The 27,208-nt window shown below is 36.8% G+C and overlaps 1 protein-coding gene across 8 annotated transcripts in view; it reads left to right on the top strand.

Annotated features, from left to right (window-relative positions):
- The window catches only part of dab2ipb (DAB2 interacting protein b), a 160,770-nt gene that overhangs the window by 44,499 nt on the left and 89,063 nt on the right, over nt 1-27,208 (top strand). For 2 of the 8 annotated variants that reach the window (XM_046838910.1, XM_046838903.1), the window contains exon 1: nt 24,280-24,615. The exons of 4 other annotated variants lie outside the window; for them this stretch is intronic. In XM_046838910.1, the coding sequence (XP_046694866.1) occupies nt 24,495-24,615 (121 nt within the window). In that variant the 5' untranslated portion in view covers nt 24,280-24,494. Of the gene's footprint in view, nt 1-24,279; nt 24,622-27,208 lie in introns of those variants that run through there. 2 more of the 8 variants (XM_046838909.1, XM_046838902.1) reach the window with 1 other exon arrangement.

The raw sequence follows: 27,208 nt of genomic DNA, 5'->3' as shown, positions 1-27,208 counted from the left end.
ACACATTTCCAAGAATATTTTGTCTTCATGCTCTTTGTTGAGTTTGGTTCCACTAATAATAAACATACAGTCATATAGAGCATCCATATTTGTCCATGTTAATTAGAGTATTAAAAACTTGAATGTACACTTAGAACAGATAAAAATGTGTGATAAAGTTGTGATTAATCGTGAGGTAACTCATGACAATCATGTGATTAATCATGATTAAATATTTCAATTTATTGACAGCCCCAATATATATATTTACCGTATTTTTCGGACTATAAGCCGCTACTTTTTTCCCACGTTTTGAACCCCGCGGCTTAAACAATGAAGCGGCTAATTTATGAATTTTTCCTGGGTTTTTCCCGGTTTCACAAACTTCAAGCCAAAAAATTTAACCCCATAACATTAGACCAATGAAATTTCCGAACGGAAACGAAAAAAACACACCTCACCTGTGTTCTGAGTTGTGAAAGGAAGGAGGAAGACAGTGAACAATGACTTTCTTGTTAGGCCACTGTTTAGATACAAGCCGTTGTAACGTTGTAACGTGTCTGGGTGAAGGGAGAGCTCGCTAACTCCAGTTGCAACAGAAATCATATACGCACAGACAGGTTTCCAAAACTCGTGCTTTTTTATTTTTTTTGGCAACAGCGTTATGGGTTAGTCAAAGAAGCAAAACCCCTCCGATCACGCGCACTCCGTCTGTGGCAGACGTTTTTAAAAAGGCAAGGAAGTTTCCCAGTGATAGTGTCATGGCAAAGGTCATTACACAAAAGATTATGGTATTCATTACCTTAGATGATCAGCCATTCTCTGTCGTAGAAGAAGGCTGATCGAGCACATTGAGCCCCGTTATGCCATACCGAGCAGACCACATTTTTCAGAGGTGTGTTTAGCTGAGCTGTTTAATGTTGTTGCAACTTACGTTCATAAGCATATAACTGCAGATATTTCAGCAATTAGTTTCACGACAAACATTGTTAGAATTTTATTTTATTTTATCCTGTGCATTGTTGCAATGTGCTATAAATAAATATTTTCATAATTTGTAATTGATTTATTCTTTGAAACTTTAATATTAATTTATGCAGTTGAAATGCCTTGATTTTAGTAAGTTTAGTACACAGTCATAGCCATAAATGCAATGGTAATAATAATTGGCATAATTTCTTTCGGTGTTTCAGTTTTCAGTTTTCCGGCCTTGCTTTCCTCTTTTTCGGTTTTCGGTTTCAGCCAAGAATTTTCATTTCGGTGCATCCCTAATATATATATATATATATATATATATATATATTTTTTTTGCAGGTTGTAAACATTGCTGTTACTAGAGGAGACCTGAAGTGAATTACAGTGAAGTGATTCTCAGTTGTAAAAGCTTTCTGAAATTGTTTGGACTACGGTGCAGGAATTTATGGCTACATGCTGTGTGAGTACGAAGAAAGAACAAGAATGCAGGCTGTCAGAAAAGAGAAGCCATGATATGGTTCGTGTAACTTTGTGTAAAAAAGAAAAGAAAGAGGAAAGGAAATTAGCTAGGGGAAGCACTAAGAAAGTAAAGAGATATGGATTGCTTTCGACTCTGTTATCTAACGTGATCTACAGTAAATTCTTGGCTGTGTGTGTGTGTGTGTGTGTGTGTGTGTGTGTGTGTGTGTATGTGGGTATTTCTATCTTCCAAAAGCAACACTAAAATCTTTGTGAACCCACAATCCAGCACTTGATATTTGTCTGATATTTGAGGAATGGAACCGCCTCCTACAGTATTTCACCAGTTTATCATCATGGATTGTCAGGAGGTCATGTGTCGTAGGAGTTCCAAAGGGTCATGTCTTTTTGTTGTTGTTTAAAAACAGCACAAGCATGAGACAGGTTCTTATTTTGTCTCAACAAAATGTGACGAATATTCCACTTTTGTCTGCAACCCGATGACTTATCGCATCTCAGGCAATTAATGAACTCGAGGTTCTGAAGAGGAAGAGGAAGTTGGTGCTGTTCATTCACTGCTGATTCAGTGTGCGCTACCTCATGTGCCACGGGATTCGATTACAGCACCAGGCTTGTGATTGATACATACCATTCCATAACGCTAATGAATTAACAATGGAGAATTGATTCTGAAACACAATGCTGAAATATATTTTTAGATCTTAAACAATAGTTCAGCAAATTTGCACATTTCCTATTAGAGCATGTTCTCAATCAATGTTAAATCTCATTTCTCTATCAAAACATCTTCTTTGAGCTTTTTTTTTACAATAATTTTCACAATTATATATGCAAAAAAATATCATTTTCTCAACAATGGAAATTAATCCAAATGATTACAGCACTATTTTCAGGGAAACACAGTTTGAATACTTTAGTTTTTAATACTTTATTGTTTGAATCTAATAGTTTTAAAAGTTAAATCTTACCCATGGCAAGTTCAAAAGAAGCACTGCAAAATTATGCATTTCTCAATACAACAAAGGAAAAATGTATGTCATCTCTAACTGTAATTTCTAAAATACTTATTCAAATACTTGCCAGCTTGTAAAATTAAAATTTCATTGGTCTAATGTTATGGGGCTCAGTTTTTTTGGCTTGAAGTTTGTGAAACCGGGAAAAAGCCAGGAAAAATTCATAAATAAGCCGCTTCGTTGTTTAAGCCGCGGGGTTCAAAACGTGGGAAAAAATTAGCTGCTTATAGTCCGGAAAAGACGGTACACTTTTTTGTAAAAATGTGTATTTTTATTTTTTGCTTTCTGCTAGATTTCTTTTTTCCCCAGTAATTTTAACCTGCTAACCGGCACCCACAGGTGCTTTTTATGTATTTATTATATAACATGCAGTGTCTCCTGGTTAATAACAAAAACCCCTCATAAATCTTCAAAATAGATTTGTGGAATATTTTAATGACTATAATTGAAAGTATTGTAGTTGCAGTAAACTGGGCAGGAAGGAAACTTGGTTATACTTTAGCTGTGTTACTTTACATCCATATCTGTAAATGTAATATCAATGAAATACTCCTAACTTTGTAATCATACTTTTCATGCTTTTGTACACTTTTCTGGCCATGAGCTTCAGAATTGTGATGATTGCACTGCAAACGTACAAGTTTATTCAGTTCCATCTTAAAAGAAGTATAATGAATTTTAGAGCAGTGTGTTGAGTAAAAGAGAGTGTTTATAGACAGAGAATGAGAAGTTATTGTGTGTGGGTGTATATTTGCTCTATCAGGAATGTTCCTAAATTTCAAGTTACGTTATACAGTTTAAGCCCATTTTCTAGCAGGAACGGATCTGCAATGAACGAGAGACAGAGATAGACAGAAAGACATACAAACAGGTAGTTAGATGGAAAAAAGATAGATTGGAGGATAGTGTCTCTAAATGATATAACAACTAGCCAGAGTGAGAGACTACATGCCCTAATAATGTTTACTTGATAAAAAATAAAACTCCTACATATGCACACACACACACACACACACACACACACACACACACACACACACACACACACACACACAGACACACACACACTCACACACTACAATGTTTAGCTTCCTAGGTGGTTACTATGCTACATGATGCACTGCAGGTTTGATGCACTACAAAACGTTGAGAGATAAAACAAGGTATATTTGCATGTCTTTGTACACCACAATACCTCACACACACACACACACACACACACACACACACACACACACACACACACACACACACACACACAATGTTTATGCAATGCATAAAATTACATTTATTTCTGCATCACTATCTATATAGCATTATAAACTACTTCATATATAATTCCAGCCTAATAAAACACAATGCATGTGGGAGAGACTTGCATTCAGTATACATATGTAAATACGTAAATCTGATTATACACAGTGGGCTGCCTCTTGTATGCACTCTAATTAGAAGTCCTAGCAGAATTGTATTATTTCAGCAACATACAGTACAGTACATATGCATAAAGTACAAGTAGACCCCAACTTACGACGTAGATAGGGACTAAAAAAAACAGGTCGTAAGTCCATCAGGTCGTAAGTTAAGAAGAGTGACTACTCTATGATGCGTTCCGACGCAGACATAAACTGGTATCTTTGAAATGTCGAGTGGTTGTAGGTCGGGGTCTGACTGTAATTGTGAAAAGCAAAGGAATATACTTTGCATTAGCAATCTTTTGGGTTGTGTTGTTATAAAAAATAAAAAAAATAAAAATAAAAAGTAATCCATGCCAGGGCGGTGTGATACGCGCTGATGCAGAAAGCTGAGGGGTCGGGTTTATCTCTGGTATACGACCTGCATTGTTCACACAATATATTTCCACTATTTTTCCACTAAAGGCAAAATATTCAATTTAATCAATTTCCAGGACAAACTGTCAAATATTTAGCTAAACAGACAGCATCAGTTTCTCTTAAAACATTTTTCTGTCATCGTGATTGGCGTCATGGCGTCAGCCCGGGCCGCGGCGGTGAGAGCGCTGCATCCTAAACACTAGACCACCAGGGAACCTAATATCTGTTTAGAATACTAAAGGTAAATGGCAGCTCAGTGGTTAAAGCTTTGGGTTACTGATCAGAAGGTCGGTGGTTTAAGCCCCAGTATCACTAAGCTCCCACTTTTGGGTCCTTGAACAAGGCCCTTTACACTCTGCGCTCCAAGGGTGCTGTATCATGGCTGACCCCGTGCTCTGACCCCAGCTTCCTAACATCACTCCGATATGCCAAGATAGAATTTCACTCTGCTGTTATGTACATGTGACAAGTATAAAGCACATTTTTAAACACAATTTGGACCTTTCCAGACATATTTGGTTCTTTCCCAAACTGTTATCGCAAAGCTCACACACATTTGTACAGTGTGTTTTTGGATGCAGTAACATGAAATATTCCATTTACTTGAACTAGGAGACCCTGACCTGTTCAAGCATGACAATGCCCCCTGTGTACAAAGCAAACTCCATGAAGATATGCTTTGCATGGGTTGGATTGGAAAATCTCCTGCTATAGAGCTCCTATATGAGGAGACCACAGGCTTTCTTATCTCATCTACATCAGTACCTGACTTTACTAACACCCTTGTGGCTGATAAGCACAAATCTACACAAGCCCACTCCAAAATCTAGAGGAACATCTTCCCAGAAGACTGGAGGAAACTATAAGAGCAAACTTGGACTAAATGTGAGATGCGATGCTTAAAAAGCACATAGCATATTTATGACCAGGTGTACGCACACTTTTGGCAATATAGCGTATGTCATCTGAGACCCAATGCTAGTTTATTTAGCTTGTTTAGTGATTTGTTCATTTTCACTGCTAAACTATATATTAAATGTTGCTTAAACATCTGAATTTGACTCGAAATATTATTAAACAAAATCATTATTTTCAATATTAATTTGTAATATAAATACATTAAATATTACCACCTTTGATACTATAGTTATTTTTTTAATAAAATAAAAATTGTTCATGTGGACAATCTACAATAGGAGTTACACACATTCTGACCAATCAGATTAGAGAATTTCGCAGTATAGTATAAACATTCAGTTAGATAATATAAAACTCATTATTTGGAATAAAACATCACTGCAAATATAAAAGTGTGTGTGTGTGTGTGTGTGTGTGTGTGTGTGTGTATAACCTGATAGACAGGTGGAGCAGGTAGGGATTTACTGAAGTGGAATGGTTTTCAGGATGGGGATGGGGTGTGTCTGAAACAGGACAATCTTTTCAGTCTGTGTACCTGCCTTTGCACTCTAATCCTAATCCTGAATGTATGGAATAAATGTCGAAAAGTCACACATTCTGTCTTTAATAAACACTTGGTTTTACTGCCTATAGAATGAAAATGAATATATTTTTAAGGATTAAAAATTCACTTCACTGGTTTGTTCCATGGCTTTGCTCTAACTTGTCACAACAGGATTAAACCCATGACACAATTTAAAAAGTAAAACGTGATAAAGCTTTAAACACATTACAGCTTTGCTTGGTCTTGGTTGTTAGACAAGAGACTTTTACATGGATTTATCATTAGTCATTTTAAATTCAATTTCAAAAGCGTATTTTTTTTTTATGCAAAAAAAAAAATAATAATAATAATCTGAAATGTGGTAGTTTACATGTGAACACATGATATAAAAAACATCTGGGAGTGCTGTTGCAGAAAATGTCCCAAGCTAAAACAATGTAATACAGCCTGGATTTATTGGACTCAAATGCAGGCCAGCATCGGGAAACAGAATTTTTGGACCTGCTTGCACAAAAACCCAAAATAAAAATGTAGGCGCAAGAATTAAGCGAAAGAAAAATCCTCTAAGGTGCAAGACTGTTGACGAAGTTCACTCAATAAATATAAATCCACAATTAAAAAGGAACAAATCACAAAAGGTTTCAAATTAAAGAACAACGGCATAGCTTATTACAGGGGACAGGCCTTGTACACAACTAAAGCACAACTAAACAAGCAATGAATTAGGACTTAAAAACCCACAAAGGAATGAGACACAGGTGAAAGTAATATGACTAACAATAGGTGCAACATGGGGAAATAATGAGGACCTCTTGTGGCCAAAACATGAAGTAGCAATTATAGAATCGTGGTAGTTTCTAAGCTAGACTTCCTTTTTTTTCTCTGTCCAGATGTGATTAATTATTATGAATATTATGATTGTTATTATTATTATTATTATTAGTAGTAGTAGTAGTAGTAGTAATATCCTGCTTTTTAAACCATTTATGATAATGTTTTAAATGATGGGAAGCTCGTGATTGCTGATTGGTCCATCGGAAGCTAAGCTCTATGTGCCAAAAATAAACATAAATCTGTGAACTTTTAAGAAGTAGAGAATGCAATTTGAATCACATGATGCCACAGTTTTTTAAATGATTAATTCATTTCTTGAGAACTCATATCAGATCTTGCAGCAGGTTAGGAGGCCAAGTTTTTTGGATCGTCACGTAAGACAGCGGGGTGGTGGTAGTGATGAAGGCGAAACCACTTGACCCTCTCAAGCTGTGGAGGTCTAAAAATAAAGCGATAAAAAGACAGCATGGATTCGAGAGTTATGTGAAGGACAAAAGCAGAAGAGTAAAAGGAACATGTAAGGTGATACACTATTTAATTGCTCTGATTATTTGCACACACACACACACACACACACACACACACACACACACACACTTATATCCTCACCTAGAACACACTGAAAGAAAAAAAAACCAGTTACGTTTGGGAATAAATCTTTTTCCCTCGGCTGATAAGACGGCATATAAAATGTGTAAAAACATACACCCTCTCTTTTCTGCTAGTGCTGGTAGTGTCCTGGAGCAAATTCTCCAATCTTTAGAGTGTTTGGAATCATAATGTTCCTAAGTCTTAAATAAAAAATAGAGAGTGCAAGTGAGGGAACTCATCTATCAGTGTAGTATATAATTTCAAACTCAACTTACTGTTTTATTTATTTTGTGCATTAATATCGTAATTGTTGTTTTAAACAATATGTAAATTCACTGCGTGCTGTGTACTACTGCATGGTTTACGCGCCTGGTGAGCGCGACAGATTGTGGTGTTTGATAGAAGTTAAAATGAGCTGAAAGAAACTAAAAGACACTGTGAGAGGAGAAGATATTCAAACGCCAGCGACCTCAAAATCCATGCAAGAATTCGTTCTTAGACGTGGATCGTCATCACAAGCAGGGCGGTTGTTTGGTTTTGAAAGGTCAGATGTTAGTCGAAAGACGCGGTTCTGAAATAAACACAAATAAAATACAATAAACTTTGAATACTGATTATTTAGCAAGAAATTTCCATATGACAAAAAAAGCAACAGATGGCAAAATATAACTTTTAAATTAGCAATATATTAGCTACAATATCTAATTGATAAAATCGATAATGAAATTCGCAACGAAGGATTAGATGGGCTTTTCATGTTAAGGGTTAGCACGATGCTAAGATACACAGCCGCTTGCGAAAATACAGGGTACAACCGGCAGCAGGAAAAAGTTTACGTCCCAAGTCACCCAAAGCATGGGAGCATTTTATATTAAACGCAACAAAGTAAACTGTACCTGGAAGTTATGAGCACTATGGTTTAAAGCACTATTAACTTTCAAATGTCTAAATTAAAGATGTGGCTTTTTATTTTTCATACACTTCTATACATAAATACCCTAAATTAGGGTTTTATATATTGATAATACGCAAAGCATCTACAATAAAATAATAATAATAATCCGATTACCCGGAGGAAAAAACTTACAATGAATCTATTATCAAAATAATCGTTAGTTGCAGCCATATTATAAATACATTAGACCTTGAATGATTCAGTTTTTAATAATAAATACCGTCCTTCAATATATTCTGTCAATAAATCCGTATCCTATTAACATTTCTGAATTCTGCAAAATATCGTCTGATTATTATTATTATTGGCAAAATTCCAGAAAAGATCAATATCGCTGTCGAATTACAGATAAAGCATTTCTGGAAAAACGACCACAAGTGTTTTCTCTGTCGATTTGATAACATATTCAGCTCTAGATACACTGACATGAATGAAAATGCAGGTTTAGGGTAAACATCTTCAATGTGGTTTTGTGTGTATATACGTACATTATATGGAAAAAAAGTTTTCTACATTTGCTGATAAAATAATCTCCACTCTTCTGGACAGATGTTTCACTAGATTTTGTAGATTTGTGCATTCAGTCCTAAGGGTGTTAGTAACATCGAGTACTGTAAGGAGGTCTGGGGTTTAGTCAGCATTTATATTCATCCCAAAGGTTTTCAGTGAAGTTGAGGACAGAGCTCTAGTGAGCCACTGAAGATCTTCTACTTTAACCCATGTACGCCGTATCTTCATGGAGCTGGCTTTGTGCACAGAGGTATTGTGATGCTGGAACAGGTTTGGATCTCCTAGTAGAAGTGAAGGGAAGATTAATGCTACCACATCCAAAGGCACCCAATACAAGTGACCACAATGTGTCTTCAACTATGTGGTAACAGTTTGGGAGAAGAACCACATAAGGCTGGAAAAGTCAGATGTTCCAATACTTTTGTCCATATACTGTATTCTGCTACAACGCCACACAAGATTAAGATAAAAAAAATAAAAATAAAAATATTCAAAATATGTAATAATAGATATAGTAGATAGAAACCGTGCAAATTAAGTGGCAACTAATCCTTTAATCGTTTAAACTTTGTTGTGATAATTTAATGTAAATCCTAAAACGAAACCTTTAGTAACTAAATATTCAACATTTTGTGTCCAATTAGTGATTTTCCCCAGTTTATTAGTATTCTCTGTTCTTCATACAAAAGCATTTTCTGCATCAGCCATGAAAACTACGTACTATTCACTCAGTTAAATGCTTTTAATTATTGCCTTTTGATCGTCAGACACAGTAAACTTTTTTACTTAATGATTAAATAGTGCATCTTGTATGGAGCTTTGCCCAATCTACTCTTAGCTTGTTCAGGGATTGTTTAGAGATCAGTAGTGGCTCCAGTTCCTGACTTCTTGTCCCTCTGGTGGTTGTAAAGACAGCGTTCAAAAAGCCTAAAAGCAAAGATTTCGAGACTTCGTGATTTGCAGTGGCGAATAGACACTTCTAGCCATTAGAGAGGCACAAGCCAGTGCACTCTTAGTGCCGGTCCCAAGCCCGGATAAATGGGGAGGGTTGTGTTAAAATTGGGCTACTGTTGGCCAAAGGAGGAGAAGGAGAGGAGGAAGACATCTACAGAGGCGACAGGGAAAGGAGAAGTGTAGGAGAGTGGAGGTTCGGGTTGGTACTTTAAATGTTGGTACTATGAATGGTAAAGGAAGAGAGGTAGCTGATATGATGGAGAGGAGAAAGGTAGATATGTTGTGTGTTCAGGAGACCAAGTGAAAACGGAGTAAGGCCAAGAACATTGGAGGTGGGTTTAAACTGCTCTATCATGTTGTAGAAAGAGAAATGGTGTAGGGGTGATCCTGAAGGAAGAGTACAGTAAGAGTGTAGTGGAGGTGAAGAGAGTTTCTGATAGGGTGATGAACGTGAAGCTGGAAGTTGAAGGGGTGATGATAAATGTCATCAGTGCTTATGCTCCACAAGTGGGTTGTGAGATGGAGGAGAAGGAAATATTCTGAAGTGCGTTAGATGAAGTGGTAGAAGGTGTACCTAGAAATGAAAGATTGGTGATTGGCACAGACTTTAATGGGCATGTAGGTGAAGGGAACAGAGGTGATGAGGAGGTGATGGTAGGTATGGTTTTAAGGGGAGGAATGTGAAATGGCAGATGGTTGCAGATTTTGCTAAAAGGATGGAAAACGATGGAGCAGAGGAAGGACACAGGTGGACTATGTGCTATGCAGGAGATGCAACCTGAAGGAGATTGGAGTCTGTAAGGTGTTGGCAGTGGACAGTGTAGCTAGACAGCATCAGATGGTGGTCTGTAGGATGGTTTTGGAGGTGAATAAGAAGAGGAGGAGAGTGAGGACTGAAAGAAGAATAAGATGGTGGAAACTGAAGGAGGAAGAGTGTAGTGTGAGATTCAGGGAAGAGGTCAGACAGGGGCTCGGTGGTGGTGAAGAGATGCTGGATGATTGGGTAACTATTGCAGAAGTGATCAGGGAGACAGCTGGAAAAGTACCTGGTGTGACATCTGGAAATAGAAAGGAAGACAAAGAGGAGAGGCAGGAGAGCATAAGGAAAAGAGGTTGTCAAAACAGAATTTGGGATCGACAGAGTGATGAGAAAAGTGGGCAGGAGTACAAGGAGATGCGGCAGCAGGTAAAGAGGGATGTGGCGAAAGCCAAGGAAAAGGCATATGAGGAGCTGTATGAGAAGTTGGACACTAAGGAAGGAGAAAAGGATTTGTACCGATTGGCCAGGCAGAGGAACCGAGCTGGGAAGGATGTGCTGCAAGTTAGAGCAATAAAGGATGGAGATGGAAATGTGTTGACTAGTGAGGAGAGTGTGTTGAGAAGATGGGGGGAGTATTTTGAGCAGCTGATGAATGAGGAAAATCAGAGAGAGAGAGAGGTTTGGATGATGTGGAGTTGGTGAAGCAGGATGTAGATAGGATTAGTAAGGAGAAAGTGAGAGCAGCGATTAAAAGAGTTTAGAAGATTAGAAGAGTGGAAACTCGTTTGGACCAGATGACAAACCGGTAGAAGCATGGAGATGTTTAGTAGAGATGCAGTGGAGTTTTTAACAAGATTGTTTAACAAGATTTTGGAAGGTGAGAAGATGCCTGAGGAATGGAGAAGGAGTGTGCTGGTACTGATCTTTAAGAATAAGGGAGAAGCCAAAAGAAGAAGAAGAGGCACTTCTGGGAGACCCTTGTTTGAGGGGTTAAAGCTTTTTCGATTATTTCTCTCTGTTCTAAATGTCATCATTTATCCAAACAACAACAACTCAAGCAAACAAACATTTTGGTACATTTGTGAATTAATTACAATTACAGGGCTGCAAAAGCAAACAACAATAATACAAGTGCCACAAGACTTAGTGTAAATGTAGGAAGGGCAAGTAAACGGATTGAACACAAATGCTGAGCTAATTAGTTTTAGTTCTCAGTTACTGCTAAAAAAACACATATTTTAACTTCTCTGGTTGTGAACCAGTATATCGTGTACCTAATTTCAGGTACTAGACCTTGATAACTAAGAAAAGTAAGATAATTATCAAGCTACATATGCTACATAGCTCATGCCTCCTTCTTCTGTCTGGACCTGCCTGATTCATTTTGATGCCCTGATTCTAAGTTGAGTTGTATTTAGATTGGAAACCAATCAACTGCTGCAGATGTAGAGCTGAAAGATGCATGGGATGTCTGTGGAGGTTACTGTATGATGTTGTACCATATAAATGGATTTGGACTGTAATTGATATAAATAGTCTTCTACAAAAGCTTATACTTTTTTTATTCCACATATTTGGAAGGAATTTTGGCCTCTAAACACCCTGATCAGTGCCCTGACTACTGACCTACAGAGCTGATTGAGATGCAGCCTTGAAAAAGCAAATCAACTGATTAGTCATAAATAAATTCATAGGAAAAACCTGTAATGAGTGCCATTCAACACACAATTATTTCAACTTTGGCAAGGACAATATTTTTCAAAATAACCCTAATTTTAAAACAGTATGATTCAAATGAATTTATAACAATTAAATGGAACCAGGAGAAAAAGGAGATCGTGTGTCCTTCGGGGTTATGTTCCTCCAAACACTGCAGTTCGGCATCTTGCCAAAAGATGGCATTGCGTCCACAGAGGCAAGCGGCAGCCATTCAGAAACCACAAGTTCACAAGTTGCTCTCTTTTCTGTTTGGCTCTTTACAGTTTTATTCTGAAAGATCATACAACGTTGTAATTACATGACCGTCCCGCTGCTGCGCGACTGGATGCACGTTTCCATGACTCTCTTTGTCATGGCGACCGCATTCGTATACTTTTTCAGTACGAGTCTTTGCCTTCACGTCGGCTTTGTATATTCCTGCTATGCAGTAATCATAATTGATTCGATTATGCTGAAAAAAGTGTGATAAATATTCATCCTTACTTACACATTTCAACTTTTACCTCATAAACCTTTTTGAATTTTTACAATTTGGTCTACAAAATGTGTGTAACAGTAAAAAATTTGTAAAATATTGGTTATTGTAACATAATCATTGATTGTTGATCCATATTTCCAAACAGTTCTTATATTAGTACTTACATGATTCTACTACTGTACTTCCACCTATAATACACTATATAATGTGTATTATTGGGTAATATGTATAATAATACATTTTGTGTATATATATATATATATATATATATATATATATATATATATATATATATATATATATATATATATATATATATATATGTGTGTGTGTGTGTGTGTTGTGCAGTGTAGGGTGTTCTGATTGACCTGAGGCTAATGTAGAACAATTCCAGCCTTTGTACTATTTGAACAAAACCTACATTTGCCTACATTTTAATGTGCAAAATATACAAAGAGTAATAAAAAAAAAAAAGGGTTTAATATATGTATGGGTCATATCTCCACCAGCTTTAAACATCTGGATGCTGATTTATTTATTTGTATTTTTTTGGGGAAAGTGCTCAAATTGGCTGGAGATTTCAGGTCTTAATCAGCTCGGGAATGGAGTTAAAATATTTTCATGTTCTTTGTTTTGAAGAAAAGGAACAGGTATTCTTCAGTTCAGCTCTATGTTTGGCTCCATTCTTCTTTCTTTCAACCTTGACCAGTTTTTCAGTCAACATGATTTATAATCTCAATTAAAGCCATCTAAGTTTCAGGCTGCAACACTACAAAAAATGTGGACTACAGAAATAAGTCAATGAGGGTGTTGGAAAGGGTGGTTTACTTTATTTTTACAGTACTTCCTTTTGCATTTTGAGACTCTATTAGATGACATTACTCCCAGAGTTTTTCATACAGTGTATATTGTATCAATTGCATAAAATGTTTAATATATATACGTATAGAATTTTATACCCATGCCAAGACTTTTTCAATCTAAAAGTTCACTAAATTTGTTTTCCCATACTTACAGGTACTTTCAATAAACTTTATGTCACAAATATAATTTCTGAGTATTGAGTTACAAAGGGTGAAGAGCTAGCGTTTACTTTTTGTTTATCTCCAGCATGTTTCATTGTTTTGCAGTAATCACTGCTGTAATTAGGGTGTAGTGTGTGTGTGTGTGTGTGTGTGTGTGTCTGTGCATGCTGATCGAGTTTGGCCTAAGGCTATGGCAGAGCATGTTCTGCTTCCTCTCTTCCTTTTCCCCTTATTCTTGTTCTTTGTTTGAAACATGCGAGTGAATACCAGTCACCTGTAATGAATATAAAGAGTGACATACATTAATAAACACTTTCCTTTTTTTCCAAATGAACCGAAGGTGTGTTTGATGTCTGAAGGCTCTTTTATTAGTTTTGTCCTGATCCTAGCCTGTAAAAACCGGTTTAGCACAGTGCAAAATATAAACATTAATCATCATTCACTCACCTCCTCATACCACGTCGAATTGTTACGTAAACTCAAAGAGATTAATATATACAGTAATATTCTATGATTTAATAAAGAGTAATAACAGCTGGAAAACCTCTTTAAGCAGAATGAGCCTCTGGAATAGCTTAGTAACCAGTAATAGCAACTGGAATAGCATAATAAACATTAATAACTACTGGAATAGTTTAATAACCAGTAATAGCAGATGAAATAGCTCACTAAATAGTATTTAAAACGGGAATAGTTAATAACAAGTAATAGCAGCTGGAATAGCTTAATAAACAGTAACAACAGCTGGAATAGCTTAATAACTGATAACAGTTAGAAAAGCATAACAACCAGTTATAACAGCTGGAATAGCTTAGTAACAGTTAAAGAAAGATTGAATAGCTGAATGAATAGTAATAACAGCTGGAATAGCTTAATAAAGGTTAATAGTGGCTAGAATAGCTTAATAAACAATAATAACAGCTGGAATTGCTTAGGAAACAGTAATAGCAGATGAATCAGCTTAATTACTGATAATAAATGGTGAAATAGCTTAATAATCGGTTATAACACCGGGAATAGCATAATAACAAATAATAGCAGCTGGAATAGCTTAATAACCGATAACAGCTGGAATAGCTTAATAACCGATAACAGCTGAAATAGCTTAATAACCGATAACAGCTGGAATAGCTTTATAACCGATAACAGCTGGAATAGCTTAATAATTGATAATAACAGCTGGAATAGCTTAATAATTGATAATAACAGCTGGAATAGCTTAATAACCGATAACAGCTGGAATAGCTTTATAACCGATAACAGCTGGAATAGCAATAATTGATAATAACAGCTGGAATAGCTTAATAATTGATAATAACAGCTGGAATAGCTTAATAACCGATAACAGCTGGAATAGCTTAATAATTGATAATAACACCTGGAATAGCTTAATAACTAATAAAGACAGCGGCAATAGCATAATAAACAGTAATAACATCTAGAATAGATTAATCAACAGCAATAACAGCTGGAATCGTATAAAACTGGAATAATAGGTGATATCAACTGGACATACCTAATATTTACAGCTGGAATAGCTTAATAACAGGTAATAGCAGCTGTAATTGCTTAATAAACAGTAATACAGTTAGAATAGTATAATAATGTCATTTTAACTGGAATAGCTTAATAAACAGTAAAAACAACTGAAATAGTTTCATAACCAGCAATTACAAATCCAATAGCATAATTAATATTAATAAAGCTGGAATAGCTTAATAGCAAGTAATAGCAGCTGGAATAGTTCATTAATGAGTAATAGCAGGTGAAATAGCTGAATTACTGATAATATCTAAAATAGTTTAGTTAGTTAGATAGATAGTGTTTTACTTCGATTTATGTCGAAATCGTGTTGGAGCGCCAAGACAAGACAACGAAATAAGCGCAAGTGTTCTGCATTCAGAAAAACAGTTTGCAGTTTATTAGCTTTCCCCAAGGTTGTAATTCTCCTTGCTTGTTAGCTTCATTAGCCTCATAGTGCTAGTGCAGCGCACTTTAAGTGGAAATTGAGTAGAGCATTTGAGGAGTGTATTTTTGCTTTGCCCCTCAACAGCATTTGTTTAGATTTAGAAATAAATGCACCCAAATAATAACTATGATAACAAAAAGAACATGAGCCTTTAACAGAGCAAACGTGTCTAAAGATCGTTCTGGAATTTTCTTAATGTGGAAACCTAATCTCTCCTATCTGTAAAATACTGGAAGTGATATACCGCACACGTTATTTCCGATAGAAAATTTAGGCTTTCGATATTAAAGTACAAAAGTATTGGGACACCTTACTTCTCCAGCCAGTGGTTCTTTCCCCAATCTGTTACCCCAAAAGGCTCACCATTGTACAGGACGACTTTGGATGCTGTAGCATTTTTAAGTCCGTCTGTGCACAAAGCCAAGTATATTAACATATGGTTTACATGAGTAGAAGATCTTGAGTGGCCTGCTTTAGAGCTCTGACATCAACGCCATTGAACCCCTTTGTGAACGCTGTTTGTTAATGAAATTTGGAGTGTATGTGTTAATACAGTAATACACATTTTTATGTTTGCATGTATGGTTGTGAATATATATGTATATATTTTTATGTGTGTGAGTGTGTGTGTGTGTGTGTGTGTGTGTGTGTGTGTGTGTGTGTGTAAGTGCTTGAGGGTTTTACAAGTGCTGTTTTTCATTACACTGTGAGAGCCAGAACAGATGAAGTTCGGCCGTTTTTTTCTCTTCTCATCTCCCCACTCGTTCAACCTCTCAACCCTCATTTCTCCCTTTGAACTCCTTACCACTCGCTCTTTCATGTCTTTTTTTACTTCGTTCTCTATTTCTCACATTCCACCCCTCAATTACTCTTCGAGGTTTTTTTTTACGCTCTTTGGAAATTGCTTCCTCAGCCGAGATCCTCGCTTATATTCATATCATGCTGTAAACATGTGCTGCTGTGGTACAAGTATTAGATGCCATGTATGAGAAAAAGGTTGGTTAGGAACAGCCAAAGCTTAAATGCAATGTTAATCTGAAAAAAGAAAATCTAAAATTAATTTGAAAAAATAAAAAATAATAATAATCTTATAATAACCTCAAATCGACATATGATCTTAAAACTTAGAACTACTTAATGCATGGACATTTTAATAACAAATCAACAAATGAACCTTTTTAATTTAGTTTAATTGTATTTGAATAGCATTTTTAACAATGGACTCTGCTTTACAGGAATAAATGGATAGATAGAGATTCTTTGGCAAAAGATCCTTGTTTTGCACATGTCAAATTTCATTTTAATAAATCAGAACAACCTGATGGACTCCACTTAGTTCAAAATGTACAATAAAAGTAAATTGGAATTTTAAAGATTCCTTAACTGAGAAATCCGTTCTTTCTAACAGCTGTTTAAAATGTGTGTGACTAAATAATAGTAATAACCAGATTTTACACTTGCTGAAAGAAATGTTAGTGTTGCATGCTCATGCAAATTTTGACACCAACATGCATCTACACTATATGGACAAGAATATTGGGAGACCTGACCTTTCCAGCCATATGTGGTTCTTTCTGAAATTATTACCACAATGTTGGAAACACACTTATATAGGATGTCTTTGGATGCATTACATTTTTATTAATTTGAATTAGTTGTCCCAAATCTTTTCCAGCATGACAATGAGCATGCACACAAAGACAGGTCCTTGAACATATAGTTTACATGGTTTGAAGAGGAAGATCATGAGTGCTCTGCTATAGAGTTCTTACCTTAACCCTATTGAACTCCTTTGGGATGAATGTAAAAAAGCACTCCAGGCCTCCTCACATAATCTACATCAGTACCTGACTTTATTAACACCCTTGAACACAAATCTCCACAAGCACACTCCAAAATGTAGTGCATCATCTTCCCAGAATAGTGAATGGAATTATAATAGCTAATAGAGGCTTAATGTGTGAATGAGATGTTAAAAAAACAAATATGAATTTTATGGTGAGCCGTCCACAAACTTTTGTCCATATAGTGTACATTTGCTGGTCATTTTGGGGTGCTGTGTGTATGTGCTTAGAAAAGATTTGTCTATAGAGATGGAGTTTCTCCATTTGTTTGATCATCTAGACTTTGACATTAGTGTATATTGCTAAACTGGATGGGAAGTTCCATATGACATGCATGTAGGCTCATTTCTCAAATGGGATTTTGTGATTCTCTGGCACATGCCAAACACATGGACATGTCATTCATGTCTTTGCTTCTAATAGAGTTAGGGAAGAGGGCGTAGGTTCAAAGATTTCTTATAACCTTTGGGGCTGAGGTGCCGCCATTTTTCTGAGTTTTGCGGACAAATATTATAAAATACAATGTTTAAATGCCAGGTCTGCTCCCTAAGATAAGTGAGACTCAACAATCCAATCTCTTATTTGAGTACAGAGCAAAAATAGTGTGGGATAAGATACAATTTTATCTGGAATACAACTAATACCCATTTTGGCAACCAAACATACACCTAACATCTGTTGAGTTTTGAATTGGAGACAAAAAATTGCATTGAGAAGTATAGATAGATAGATGGATGGATGGATGGATGGATGGATGGATGGATGGATGGATGGATGGATGGATAGATAGATAGATAGATAGATAGATAGATAGAAAGATAGAAAGATAGAAAGATAGAAAGAAAGAAAGAACTTTGTCATTGCATAGTACAGGTACACAGCAACGCAGTGCAGTTTGGCATCTACCTGAAGTGCAAAAAGTAGCAATCGTGCAAATAGTCCAGATAAAAATTTAGCATGTTTACAGCATGTGATATATATGTAAGCATATGTACAGTGAATAAATATAAATGGTTCTGAGGCTATGGCATTGAAGAGGAATTGTGCAGAAGTGGAAGGTTATAAGCAGAAGTGGAAGGTTATAAGAAGGTTATATAGTATAAATACTAACTTGAACATATATAGTGTATAAAATAATGGGAAATAAGCATGTGTCATACAATAAACATTAACAATGTATAAGGAATAAACCAGTACAGGATGCACTGTTATAGGAAAATAACGGAATGGTGTAGTGAGATGTGGCTTGTTCCTTTCCTTAATGGGATCCCAATAAACACCTTGAAGTTGATAATCTTCCAGTACCCAGACATCCTGAAATGTTTTATTGTGTTGAACACCACAGCAGTTCACCAATGCTGGTAGTTACGGAAAACGAATCAATGACCTACCAATCAGAGTAGAGAATAGCGAAGAGCTCTGTTCTGTAATGATGGTATAACAGTGCCAATGCCTGACAGCCAGGACGTGATAGAATATACTTCAATGTGAACTCGTTTATCAAATACCTTAGTATGAATGGTCTGTTCTCTCTCTCTTTTTTTTTAAGTGGGTGTACAGATAAGACACATGAATAAAGAGATAAATGATGGTTGGTGTGAGTATTGATTCCTTTCCCACCTCCTTGTTTTTTTTTCTTTTTCTCTCATTATTCGGAAAATGAGACTATTTAGATCTCGGCCGTGATAGGATGTGAAAACGCTCCCAATTGAAACACAATTCAGACATTTGTGGGTTATTATTAGGCGGGAATACAAAGAACTCCCAAGTACCGGTGTGTGCACACAGACACACACACACTTGAATGAGTGAACAAAAGCAGCAGGAAAATCAGCAGTGGACCCAGAGAACAAAGAAGCTAAAGATCAAAAGTGGAAAAATAGGTCTGCAACGTTCATCTACTGCCCTTTCACACTCTCACACATAACCTTTTCCTGTCTTTCTTTCTCTAACACGCACACACACACACACACACACACACACACACACACACACACACACACACACACACACACACACACAGAGTGGGCGAAAGCACTCTGATATTGTGTCTCATTATCTTTAGAATCTTATATCACAGAACAGCTCACTGTGCTGCAAATGGAATAAACTTGCAGTAATAAAGTCGAGGTTACAGAGGCATATATATATTTATTGTGCTAATCCAACTTTTCCAACAGTTGTGACTTTCTCGGTTCAGAAAGTTCTAGCAAGCACCATGGGCTGTTGTCTAAGCGTAGGCAGTTGTGGTCCAGTTAGTTATTTGAAAAGCTGAGCAAATTCTAAATGCTGTGCAACTTTTGCCTTCAGAGATTCAGCAAGGTACATTGTTTTGGGGGCATCAGTAAGGTTAACACAAGTAGAATTTTAATTCTAAATACAAATACAAATGAGTGAACGAAAGAGTAAGTGTAATGGCATTGAACAACTTCTCTAGATGTTTAACATCTACAATTACCGTAATTTCCGGACTATAAAGCGCACCCATATATAAGCCGCACCCACTGAATTTGACAAAGATTTTTATTTTGAACATAAATAAGCCGCACCTGTCTATAAGCCTACATTTGTCTACATTGAAACTAATGAACTTTACACAGGCGAAAGACAGTGTCTATTACACGGTGTAACGGGTGAAATATGTTGTGGCTCCTTTAAGAGCCACTGCATTCTTCCGCTATTACTGCATGTGTGCAAGACCGAGGAATATGTCCTTATTATTTTCTGATGCTCATTTCTAAGTTTTATTGACTAACCCGTAACGCTGTTGCCAAGAAAACTAAAAAAGCATGAGTTTTGGAAACCTGTCTGTGCGTATATGATTTCTGTTGCAACTGGAGTTAGCGAGCTCTCCCTTCACCCAGACTCAACACGCTACAACGGCTTGTATCTAAACAGTAGCCAACCAAGAAAGTCATTGTTCACTGTTTTCCTCCTTCCTTTCACAATTATTTCTCCCGAGAGTTTATCTTTTGGCATTGTCGTGCGTTTAAAAAAAACTTTTTTTCTCCCGATGCCGTGCAGCTCAGAACACAGGTGAGGTGCGTTTTTTCGTTTCCGTTCGGAAATTTCATTGGTCTAATGTTATGGGGCTCAGTTTTTTGGGTTTAAGTTTGTGAAACCGGGAAAAACCCAGTATTAATTCATAAATAAGCCGCTTCGTTGTTTAAGCCGTGGGGTTCAAAACGTGGGAAAAAAGTAGCTGCTTATAAGGTAAGTATGTACTGTCGATTATTGCAGAAACATCAATAATTATATATCCAGTTGAAATTACACTATATGGACACCTTACCATAAGATTCATATGCGCATTTAACCTTTAGTTTCTATTTACTGTTATGTTAATCTGCAATCTTCTGGTCAGATATACCACTAGATTTTTGTGTTCTTGTGGAGATTTGTGGTCATTCAGCCACAAGAGTGTTGGTAAAGTCAGGTACCGATGTAGGTGATGTGACGAGGCCTTGGATTGTAGTCAGCATTCCAATTTACCCCAAAGGTGAATGGACCCCAAACACACTAAAGGTGTTCTGTAAGGTTAAGGTCAGAGTTCTATAGCAGGCCACTCAAGTTCTTTCACTTCAACCCATGTAAAGAATTTGTTTATGGAAGTTTGTTTACCAGGGCATTGATGCCATTCTAGTAAACACATGACCACACTTGGGTTGTAGTGCTAAAAGTAGTTGAAAAAAGTCTTTCTTTCTTTCTTTCTTTCTTTCTTTCTTTCTTTCTTTCTTTCTTTCTTTCTTTCTTTCTTTCTTTCTTTCTTTCTTTCTTTCTTTCTCTTTTATACACAGCTGCCTAAAGATACAAAATAATTGGCAAAGTGTCATCTATCTTTTTATTTCCTAGCTAGTAATAGCGTTTTTACCCAAGGCATCGCTACAACATACGATATTTGCATGTGTGTCTGCAAGTGTGCAACTCTCTGTGTCTGGGTAATATCATTCCTAAATGTTGAATGGCATTTTAATAAATTTAAATAATGTCTCAAAACCTATTGCACACACTTTGTGTACGCCACAAAGCTTTAATGGACATTTGAGAGTTAAATGAGCATATCTTGTCTAACATCTGAATAAACATTAGAACCACCAGAAGGCTAAAACTTTACCTCAGCAAAATGAGTTACAGTGTTGTTGTGTTGTTCATGTAGAACAAAAAACCTTAAAAAGCCATATAGGAAAGCATTAAATGTGTTAAAATGTTTCTGTATTTCTGTATCAGCTGTGAAGTAAAGTCAGGAAAGTGTGTCTTTTCTTTTGCCCCAAAGTATGATTTTACTACACATGGCTTGTCAAAACCAGCGCAATGTTACGATCGCCTGAACTGGGTGAGAGCATTCGTTGTGGTGCTCGTTTCTATCATTTAATGGCGACCTGATGGTTGTTTGTGAGAATGTTTTTGGGAAACTCTGGCTATGAAAGTTAGAGTAGTTGTGAGGAAGCTTTTTTTTAAGATTAGGCAGAGAATTTTAAATTGGCTGCTTTCCTGAAATCTCTCAGAGTCAACATTTGAGGGATTTTCCCAGAACTCCACTACAAAAACACACTGTTATCAATGCTACTTCCTGTACACTGGGCTTCCTTGGCATGGTGTCTTTATCTTTATTGTCTTTAAGTGTCGCATATCAGCTGAAGTTAGAATTGTCAAGGCAATTTTTTTCAGAAAGCTTCTAGGATATAGTGTTTCACATATACACACATGCACATGCACATAAACACATACACCTACACCTACACAGGCAGACACACACACACACACACATGGTTATCAGCAAAAGCTGTTACGATGAAGTCAGTCCCCAGAGTGTCTGACTGCAGGGAAAGTTTTGAGAACAGGAAACGAGCATGGCCCCCTGAATGTGACCCCAAACCAGAGTGAACCTCAAGAGCTTCAGCTATGAACAGGGTGACTGTGTGTGTGTGTGTGTGTGTGTCCCTGCAGGGAGCGATAACGGCTATCAAACAAAGAGTCACACAACTAACCAGAGAAACCAAACACTCAGGTAGAATTATGCATTTGACAGGTTTATGACCTTTCGTTATTGTGTGTGTGTGTGTGAGTGTGTGTGTGTGTGTGTGTGTGTGTGTGTGTGTGTGTGTGTGTGTGTGTGTGTCTAATTGTGTTTAACTGAACAAAACTTTGTGATGTAAACTTGATCTTAGATTTTCCTACTGTTTCCTAAAAAAAAAACCTCTTATTCTCCATACGCAATGCAACAGGTGTGGAAGTGTGTGTCCATTTGTGTCCACAGCACTAGACATTAAAAGAGCCTCATTCTTTTGCCCTCTTGATCTTATTCATCTTCTGTCTACACTTTTTGTTTCTGTATATCTATTTCCTATTTTTGAGTTCTGTAAATTGGTATACTGTATGCTGTGTTTGCTTGTGAGAGTTGTGTGTGTGTGTGTGTGTGTGTGTGTGTGTGTGTGTGTGTGTGTGTGTGTGCACACTTTACGTGTCTTTGTGTCCATCTGCTGAGCAGTACTCCAGCTGCTTGACCTACACCCGCAGCTAACTTTTGATTGGCTAAGGACAGCCAGGCCTGGAGAAGCTTGTCAGGGCCTCCTTTAAAAGCACGCACACACACACACACACACACACACACACACACACACACACACACACACACACGCACAGAAACACAAACCCAGGTTCTGGAATCTGTTCATACTGAAGCAGGAATGTTCCAAAGAGCTGATCATTATTTTAATAATAATAATCCTATAATTTGTATTATATTTCCATTATATTTGTCTTTATATAAGTATGTATGTATGTATATTATATAAGTCTTTCCTAATGTTCAACTGATTTTGTATGTGTTTTTTGAACATCCCGATTTTATATATAATATATAAATAATTTGCTTCTCCATTCTTCTGGGAAGTTGTTCCACTAGATTTTGGAGTGTGCTTGCCGCTCTTTGTGCTCAATCAGCTACAAGGACATTGATAAAAGTCAGGTACTGATGTAGGTGATGTGATGAGGCCTGGGTGCAGTCAGCATTCTGATTCATCCCAAAGGTGTTCAGGGTTTAGGTTTAGACCTCTATAGCAGGCCAATCAAAATCTTCCACTTCAGCTAACCATATCTTCAGGAAGCTGGCTTTGTGCATAGGGGTATTGTCATGCTGGAACTGCTTTGGGTCTCCTAGCTTAATAAAGGCAAAGTTTATTGCTACCACATCCAGAGGCATCTTATACAATTTTGTGCCTCCAACTTTGTGGTAACAGTTTGAATAAGAACCACTGGCTGGAAACCTTAAATATTCCTTTTAACTAGCTTCACTGACAATAAATTTATATGAGTATTCAAAAGAGTTTACATTCTACTTATTTAACTTAACTATACATTAAATTTACTTCATTTTTAGAATGACTGAATCATTATCTTATCACTATAATCCTATGGTGGAACATTTCTAACCTGGTGGGGTTCTAATAACTCCACCCCTCCCCCATTGACAGGGCATCGGTTGATGAGGAGATAAATTGTGTAAATGTATATGTTGCATCTTTCCCAATGAGGAGTTCTCCACCCTGGTAAACACTAACGGTTGATCATTATAATCATCATCAGAACAGTTACTAAGGCATTACTGTAGCTTCTGAAAGAATCGCTCCGATTAGAGAGAGCTCTAAAGAATCCAAAGGTACATCAGGGTCCAAGACAAGATATGTGGTATCTTTTAAACTCTACGTTCTCAGTCATCTCTTAAAATCTCTATGCTAAGTAATCTTGGCCCCTTCATTCCCTCAGCTGAGCTCTTTCCCCTCTCTAGGAAATCCACTCCAGGATTTCCTCCCAGCCCGAAACTTTGTCTTGTTCTATCTGTGCACTCCATGGCATATCCCCACCTCCAGAGAACTCACACAGATTACAACCAACCGGTGTGGAGGGACAGTGTAACTGGAGGCATTTGAAGAACTTTTTGCTCCTCCAGTTGGTGGATTTCTGTTCTATGGATCTGATCACTGTGAACTTCTAGACACGAGGTTTTCACTCACAGAACAGAAGAACGTGAGGAAGTGTGTGCTTGTGTTTGGGACTTGAGGAGTTTGTACTCAGAAAGTTGATGAGTTGTTTGTGAGTGTGGGTGAGAAGAATGTCAGGAATAACTAGGAAAGGTTCTGGGAGACCCAGCTACTACTACAGGCTGCTGGGTCGAACAAGACTTCAGAGGCAACGCAGTCGCTCTAGGAGCAGGACCAGACCTGTAAATAAGGGTAAAGGTGCTTCTGGTGCTTTTTTCTTTACTATATTTTCTATATTTTTTTACACTTCAGATTCTGTATGAACTATGTCTGTGCCTTGCTTCTTCACCTCTACAGCTTGTGTATACTCTAACCCTTTTCTCACCACTGTTACACATGGCAACAACCATGACAACCAACACGCAAATGCAGAAGACTTTAATACAGAGATATTAGAAGTTAGTGATTGTAGCTGGTTGTATTACAAACTACATTTACGTGGAAACCATTGTAACAATCTGGATTACTCCAAATGTCAACACAGTGACACCAAACACTGCAACATTGGCACAACATTCCAGTCTCAGGTTACTCCAGTGACCCTCTGTTGGACGGCTGTCCAAAGAAAGGTTTTATACTTGTTACCAGCTGCATGCAAGCTTGTTTTGTGGCATCAGTGTGGCATTTATAACATCAGTGCCAGCTGTAAAAGCCACTTAATTGCTACTGAGCTATGCACAGCTTTTAGGCCATGTGTGCCTCGAAGGGTGTGTGGTATTTAATTTGGATTTTGGTTGTGTCCAGGTCAAACATTTGAACTAATTCGTCAGCAGGCTGTACAGACAAAATCCCCGTATGATTGTAATAGTCATGGAGCTTCAAAGTTTCTCCCTGACCCTCATACCGGATCAGAGCGCCTGCACAACCGGTCAAGCAGGACACACTTACTTGTAGATTGTAAGAAATAACAATCAAGCGATGGTTGTACATTATGTATGGGATAAAAACGATTGCTTAACATGACGCTGAAAAAGTTTCATACTCCTGAGATGTTTTATTACCGATATGAAAGAAGTAAAAAAAAATATATAAAATAAGGTTCTGCTGTCAATAAATAGCTATAATTTGCCTCACATTTACTGTTCTTGGGGTTATTAAGATGAAATGAACAAGCAAACCAGAACATAGTTTGTCCTGCTACAAAGTGCAGAATGCATTTACTGTAATTGTAAAAACATATCGTTCACAGTTCATATAGTTCTTAACAAGACCCTCAGTATGAGCTGCAGAAACTGGTGAAATATTAGAACAAGAGCATTGATTGAAACAAACCTGTGATTTGTGTTACAGCTGGAACTACTGCTGAATTATAAGTGTCTGAACCATAACTTTAAGGCATAATTCTGCCTTCTACTGTGAGATTTCTGTTCAAACTTTTACCCAAAAGAAATCAATTTTAATGGTAATTTAATCACAGTTCACCCTCAAGGTGCAGGTCGTTTTCAATACCTATCATTATTAGTTTCGTGGTCATGGTTAGTATTTAATTGCAGTCATGAGCGTAGTTGGCTTGTCACTTGAATTAAATAGGGTTAAATATATAATATATTATAATAATATAATATGTAATAATGTTACATCTGTACACAATTTAAAATGTATTTTAAATAGAATTCTTTAAATATAAACAGTGTAAACCAACCACAAAGATGTACAGAGTTTTTGTGTCATTCATTGTTGAATAACATGATACTAATGACTTTATATCCATTAAAGCGATTGCAAATGGACAATTTATAAAAAATCATGAAAAGATTTTGGATAAGTGTGTAATACTTAATAATTTTTTATTAAATGGCATATGCACGGCAGTGTTTCACAGTCACCCACAGCAACGGCAGTTGGTTTTGTTATCGGCTCCTTACAATGAGTAAATTACCACCTTGCCAAGTTTGCTAAACTTTGTGTGTGTGTGTGTGTGTGTGTGTGTGTGTGTGTGTGTGTGTGTGTGTGTGTGTGTGTGTGTGTGTGTGTGTGTGTGGACTCACAAGAAAGAAGTACTGAGAGTTTTAACCTTGTGGGGACACTTTATCACTGCAAAAACGAAATGTGTGCTCATAAGAATTTATAGTAAAATGTAGCCTTTTGCTTACTGAGGGTTAAGTTTAGGTTTAGTTTAGCATTAATAAGTACACCAAAGGAACATTTCTTCAAGTTAGAATATGTGTAAATGTGTCTGCATTGTGCCTCCTGTCAATGATTTTATTGAAGCTGTTAACAATTGAACAAAAACAAACAAACAAACAAGCAAAAACACTGAAATGGAAATGATTTCAATGTCAAACCACTTCCAAATGTTAGATCTAAGCAACAAAAAGTTCAAAGTTAATGTGACTAATAACCTTTGAGATGATTTTTGATGCCAGAGATCTCAGCACTCCTTTACTCATTTACTATAATGATGAATCATTTGTATTGTTTTCTATAATAATGAATCATTTGTATTGTTTTCTATGCTTTCACTTGACAAAAAGAGAGAGATAGTGAACTTCCGTATCCCGGCCTATTTAGTGAGAAAAAAATAGGAAGAAAACCTGTACTCCATGAAATGCCAACTTGCCCTGAGTTTGTATGTGTTAGAGATTTATGTTAGTTTTGGCCCAGTGCCATTGAGGCATCTGATAGGAATGGGCACTGATAAAGCAGGGAAAGAAATGCTTTAGAAAACGATTCCAGCGTGCTCCCTGCAATTAAGGAGGACTTCATCGCAATCGCTTTTTTGTCATCTCGTCCATTGAACATTGGATGAGACATAGAAATATTTCACTCTTTTATACTCATTGCA

This window comes from Silurus meridionalis, chromosome 25 (assembly GCF_014805685.1).
Source record: "Silurus meridionalis isolate SWU-2019-XX chromosome 25, ASM1480568v1, whole genome shotgun sequence".
Lineage (NCBI taxonomy): Eukaryota > Metazoa > Chordata > Actinopteri > Siluriformes > Siluridae > Silurus > Silurus meridionalis.
Note: the sequence above shows the minus strand (reverse complement) of the source record. Positions and strands in the feature narration are given on the sequence as shown.